Genomic DNA, 6,726 nt, shown 5'->3' on the forward strand with positions numbered 1-6,726 from the left:
TTGAGAAAAGTACAGTCTTTTAAACTAGTTGTAACGTATTCCTACTGCCGCCTTTCCACACAAATAGGATACAAGGTCCTCTTTAAGGGAGGCTATCCAGCTCCTCAAAAAGATACGCTCTTGATTCGCGCAAAAATACAAAAAATATCTGAGTCTAGAATTATTTTTTGTCCTCTGATGGATGGCGGAACAGGTATTACTGTTTGATCCTAGCCTGAAGGTCATGATAGCTATCTTGCCACAACTTTGCCCTTGTATGGAGCTTACACACACACACACACACACACACACACACACACACACACACACACACACACACATATATATATATGCAGATCATGATGTCATAATCATTAGATCACTATCATCGTTTTGACATTTAAAAATAAATGTTTAAATTTCAACAGTATTTTTCGCAGTTAACGTTGGCTGTGTGGGTTCGTTACTTGCTAATGGAATCAGAGATAACTTCATTGCCGGGTTCGAATCTCCCAACCGGCGGCAATCGTGACACTCTGCACTGATGATTCCCGAAAGGATTAAATGTAGGTATTAAAAACAAATAATAGTAATAATTATATTATATAATTATTTACTATAGTATATATATATATTGATTCAAAAAGGGTTATAGTTAAATAAATGAGTAGTTCCGTAAAGTTAAATCTAAAATAAATAATCATACTAATAGGAAAATCTAAACCAGATGAAAAAGTTCAATAAACAAAATATGGAATAGAACTTATTATCATAAGAATAAAATTCTGTAAATTAGAATTTACAAACAGTTTATCATTCGACAAGGAATTTTCTAAATGTTTACTGTGTTTCCTTGTCAAATAATACATTTTTGTAAATCATCATTCACAGAGTTTTAATTTGTATTCTTAAATATATATATATATATATATATATATATATATATATCTGTTTATGTTTGTATGTATGTGCATCTATATATATATATATATATATATATATATATATATATATATATATATATAGATATATATATATAACAAATTTATGTGGTCGCAATGCTGGACATGATAGGATTGGTTTCTTCTGTGAAAAGCAACCATTTATTAAGTCGCCTAACGAGGTCTTCTGGTTTTAACCAACTATTTGTCCGAAACATTAACATGTCCAGTGTCGTCAGCATGTAAATTTGTTTTTTTTTATTGATCACGCTTAATAACCTTGTTAAATCCATTAGTTATCACTCTTGAATACATTTAACCTGGAATATATATATATATATATATATATATATATATATATATATATATATATATATATATATATATATATATATACAGAGAGAGAGAGAGACACAGAGAGAGAGAGAGAGAGAGAAAGAGAGAGAGAGAGAGGGAGAGAGAGAGAGAGAGAGAGAGAGAGAGAGAGAGAGAGAGATCCATACGAGGGCAAAGTTTGACACAAAGTCGTTTTATGTGGAAAATCGAATTCTCTCAAAAAGGGCAAAAACCAAATATTGTCTGAGTGTAGAAGGATACCACATTTTTAATATTTTTGGCGCAAGATCGGTTTTTAATGTTGGGAAATCCATTAAAAGATAGCATTCCAGATTGGGACAAAAATAAAATGTCCTCAGTCTAGAAGAATATTTTTCTACTTTGAACGTGGGCAAATTAGATATTAAATATTAAACTTTGATCCTAGCTCAAGCTGAATTCGCAAATAATAAAAGCAGAGTGGAAACAACTATTTTTTTATGATAACGCTGTTTGAACACACGCGCACACACACACACACACACACACACACACACGATAAGAATAATGGAAATAGTATTCCGATTAAATAAAGAAATAAAAATGTTCACCAACGTTTCGCCTGTATTGCGAGACATCCTCAGGATGAATGAAATTAAGAAAAAACAGCAGTACAAATATTTGAAAAAATATTTTTGATGTAATGGAATGTATGACCCTGTTCCATTTAAGAAATGGAAAAAGTAATTGGAAATTTAAAAAAAAAAAAAAAAAAAAAAGCGGGAGCATACCGTTGTGAAAGAAAGTAAGATATTTTCTTTATATAACGTCATATAGCCGTTAATATATTTAAAAAGATATGATCAAATATGTCCGTTATAATTCAAATATGGATGTTTAGCAGGAATAAAATGAGTGTATTTCTGTTATGTAATTTATTGACTGATTATATGTATTAATTATAGAATGCGTTTTCTGTGGTGTGAGAGGGTTAACCTATGTCTAAAATTAAATAATGTTCTTTTAATAAAAGTTTACTTATTAATGGCGCTATGTTATAGAAACCTCCACGTTGTTTAATTGTGCTTGAATATGCAATAAGCCCTGATTCAAGAAGTCTCCGTCAAAATAAATTTAACCATTTTTACTTGTTTAAAGTCAAAGGTATTATTATGCTGCAATGAATGAGAGAATAATACACTTAGAGAATTGCTATTTCTTATATCTCTTTTATGTTCATTGAGTCCTTTTTTTTTAATCTACCTTGGGTTTCACCAACGTACATATGATGGCAATTTTGGCAAGGAACAATGGAAATTGGCGGGCATTAGAAATTGTGTTTTTTTTTTTTTTAATGTTTGTTTTATAGTTTGTGGTGATGTTTGTATGATTGAAATTCCTAGTTTGTTCAGTGTGTTGCAAATTATTGTATCATTTATGCGTGTAGGTAAAAGGTGTCTGTTTATGAGAGAAGATGTCTGGTGTATATTATTTTTGTTTATTTATCCTGGAAAATATTTGTGTGGATTTTCACTTAGCATTTAATATGAAATATGTGGGATATTGCAAGGTTTGTTTGTGAGGTATTTGAATTCTTCGTCCAGATATTCTGGACTGCATATTCTGAATGCATGTAGAAAGCAACCAATTATCATGTTTTTATTTTGTTATCGTGTAAGTAGAAATGTATGTAATCCTTTTTGTGTGTAGTTTTGCAGTGAACTTTGAAGAATAGTTTATCATTGGATTTTATAACAAGTATGTCTAGAAAAGGTAAAAATTGTTTTCTGTTTTATAGGTGAACTTTATGGAGGGTTCGACTGTCTAATTTGTCTTTAATGTTATCTATGTGCGTGTTTTCAGAAAGAAAAATTAAAATCTCTTCAATGTATCTAAAATATATATACCATGGTGAAACCCAGCCTAAGTTAGAAAAAAGGTTCTATGAACATAAAAGAGATATAAAAAATAGCAATTCTCTAAGTGCATTATTCTTTCATTCATTGCAGCATAATCACACCTTTGACTTTAAAATAAGCAAAAATAGTTAAATTTATTTCAAATAAACCGCGCCGGAGACTTCTTGAATCAGCGCTTATCGCAAATTCAAGCACAATTAAACAACGTAGTGGTTTCTATAATGTATCACCATTAATAAGTAAACTTCTATTGAAGGTATATAATTTAATTTTTGACATAAGTTAACCCTAACCTCACATCACAGAAAACACATCCTATAATAACTAATACATATAATCAGTCAATAAATTACATAACAGAAATACACTCATTTCATTTCAGTTACACATCCATATTAAAATTATAACGGATTTATTTGTTCGAAAAAGAATATGAATTGCATCATATCTTTTAAAATATATTAACGGCAACATATATAAAGAAAAAAATCTTACTCTCTTTTACAATCTATGCTCTTTTTTTTCTTTTAAATTTCCAGCGACTTTTTCCGTTTCTTAAATGGAATAGGGTCATACATTTCATTACATCAAAAATATATTTTCAAATATTTGTACTGGTGTTTTGATTTCTTAATTTCATTTATCCAGAGGAAGTCTTGAAATAAAGACAAAACATTGATGAACAGTGAACACATAACTTGGTTTATTCCTTTTACACACACACACACACACACACACACACACACACACACACACACACACACACACACACATATATATATATATATATATATATATATATATATATATATATATATATATATATATATATAGTCGCAGCAACGTCCATGTTACTACTAACAACTAACCAAATAGTAATTAGGTACCATTTCCACTTTCGATTTAGTGCTGCTGCTCTGCTGCTGAGATGCGTTTGCGAAAATTCTTCACGCTCCTTGCAGCCGCTGAACTCAATGCAGACGATACGATTGGTTTTATCAATTTTATTATTTTAAAAATTCATTTTTTTTTTTTTTTTGAGAATTCTTACTTTTATTTCTGCAAGTTAGTATTACAAATAAATAAATAAACCTTTTTTATTTAGTTAACTTGAACGTATTTATTCTTAATTTAACAAATTACGCAATATCAGCTGTGTGCTGCATTTGTAAGCAGAGAGAACAAATTTTGGGACATAGAACACTTCTTTTTTTTTTAATTCGAAAACGCACGTCATAAATGTTTCCCTTTTCAAAATCATGCTTACAAAACATAAGAGTTAAATATATATAGATTCGAAATTAATGATTTCATGGTTTTATTTCATAATAATGTATATTAAGTGACCTTTTATCTTTAAATAAATATTTTTGCGCGCATTGATCTTATTTACATGTGACGTGCAGTGTGCACGCGTGGGTGTAATTGCATTTGTATAATACGCACTTGTCCGAAATTCAGAAGAAGAAAAAATAGCAGAGTCATAAATTATAGTTATTACCTACATACACTAGAAACCAAACATTTATTAAAGGTGGTGTCTTCTTTTGTTCTGTGTTAGGTTAACGTGAATTAACTTAAATCATGTCAAAACTTAATTTTATAATTCGGAGAATGTTTGAATAAATTCAGGCCGAAAGGAAAAAAAAAAAAAAAAAAGACCTACAAATAATCGTTATTACATTTTGTTGTGAATTTCAACTGAAATTATTTTAATGCACCCCCCAATGTTTTGTATCAAATAAAATTTACACCCAAAAAATAAACAAATGTGCAACAAACTGCATGCAAATAATAATCATAATAAGATTTAGAAGAAGAAGAAGAAGAAGAAGAAGAAGAAGAAGAAGAAGAAGAAGAAGAAAAAGAAGAACGAACGAATGAACGAATGAATGAATGAATGAATAACAGAATGTTAACCTTTTTATAATTTTTAATTTATGTGCAGTTCAAAAATGATATTTTGTAGTTGTAGCTTTCCCCTGACGAAAATTATACTATTTTCTTGTCATTTGTCTCTCCTTTTTTTTTTCTAAACTTAAATTTTAAAAAAAGAAAAAAAACGATAAAGAGATTTTTTAATGGGTTTGTTTTCTTGGGAGATGAGGGTCAAATTTTATTCGTAAAAAGTAAAAGATCTATCGAAATGTTTCTATATTCTGTTAAGTTAGTTATAAAAACAAAACAAACAAAAAAACAAGTGTTTTAGAAAAATACAAGATGAAAAAAAGCAAGGTTAATGTTTTCATAGTTAAACAATGTGTAATAAAGTAAAAGTCAATAATAAAAAAAATAATAATAATTGGAATTAAATCAAAGAAAACGTATTCTAATGACAAAAATACACGCACTTGTTCTGCGCTAAAGGAAAGGCGAGATTTACAACAAACTACATATAAATGCAGTGGCATTACAGGTTTAATAGAAAGCCAACAAGACATTCTTAAATATATTCATATAAATATTAGTAATAAAAACAAATAACAATTCAATTATATAAATATCACATTCAATAACAAAATAAAAACAAAAAAGAAAGAACATTTCTCTGTTTCCTCATTTTTACGCAAATGCAAGAGTAGGTGTTTTTACTTTATTTTTTAAAAGTTAAGTTACATAAATGAAATTTATGTAACTTAACTTTTTAAAAAAATACTTACTTTTCTCGGTGGGGGTTGCATCTTGTCTTGTGTAAGCTCTGCTAGTTCGTGGTAGAGAAGAAGAAAAAAGAAGAGAGAGGAGAAGGAACGTTCCTTCTTTTAATAAATGGGCAGATTCTCCGCCACGGTCGACACCGAATCCGTCGTCATCATGATCATCAACAACAGCAGCATCAAATATAAGCGAATATAATTAACAGCAGCAGCGATTCAATCAATAGTTTCACCTACTAAAGCCCCCCCCCCTTCTCTCTTCCTCTCTCTCTTCCTCTCTCTCTCTCTCTCTTTCTTTCTCTCTCTCTCTCTCTCTCGTCCATCTCTCTTGCTTGGGATCTCTTTGCTCGTTCTTTATTCTTTCTTTTTTATTTAAGTTATTTTATTATATAATTCATCCTTTCATATTGCTTCCTTCTTTTTTCTGGTTTTAATGTATTTACGCAAACACAACTAAAGCCGCCTTTCTCTCTTCCTTCTCCCTTCTCTATCTTTTTTCAATCTGTCTCTCTCTCTGTCTCTCTCTCTCTCTCTCTCTCACACACACACACACATACACACACACACACACACACACACACATTTATTCTCTCCCTCATGTTTACTCTCCCACAGGTGCAATTTCTATTTTGATAGTTTTCCTTTTTTAGTGGCACTCGCTAATTTCTATTTCATTAAAAAAGGCATTTTAAGCAAAAAAAAAAAAAAAAAAATTAAAAGCAGCACACCTTTGTTCATTCATTATTATTATTTTTTTTTTTTCACTTTCTTTTTTAATTTTTTTGACCACATGTCAACTTTTGATCCTATTATAGCATAGGGATTGTTGGAATAGCACACCTTGGTTTGCGCACACATTTTGGATAACATTATTGTTCGTACATGTAGTATTGTACCTATTTACTATGCCTCCCCACG

The 6,726-nt window shown here is 29.9% G+C and overlaps 1 protein-coding gene across 10 annotated transcripts in view; it reads right to left on the reverse strand.

Moving 5' to 3' along the window:
- LOC145268181 (F-BAR and double SH3 domains protein 2-like) overlaps window positions 1–6,301 on the reverse strand; it is a 313,479-nt gene extending 307,178 nt beyond the window's left edge. For 6 of the 10 annotated variants that reach the window (XM_080123408.1, XM_080123407.1, XM_080123403.1 and 3 more), the window contains exon 1: window positions 5,815–6,026. In XM_080123408.1, the coding sequence (XP_079979534.1) occupies window positions 5,815–5,835 (21 nt within the window). In that variant the 5' untranslated portion in view covers window positions 5,836–6,026. Of the gene's footprint in view, window positions 1–5,814 lie in introns of all 10 variants that reach the window. The other 4 variants (XM_080123410.1, XM_080123404.1, XM_080123409.1 and 1 more) reach the window with 3 other exon arrangements.
- Window positions 6,302–6,726: the final 425 nt, after the last annotated feature.

Source organism: Euprymna scolopes, chromosome 43, assembly GCF_053919585.1.
Source record: "Euprymna scolopes isolate OS-2025 chromosome 43, ASM5391958v1, whole genome shotgun sequence".
NCBI classification, from domain to species: domain Eukaryota; kingdom Metazoa; phylum Mollusca; class Cephalopoda; order Sepiida; family Sepiolidae; genus Euprymna; species Euprymna scolopes.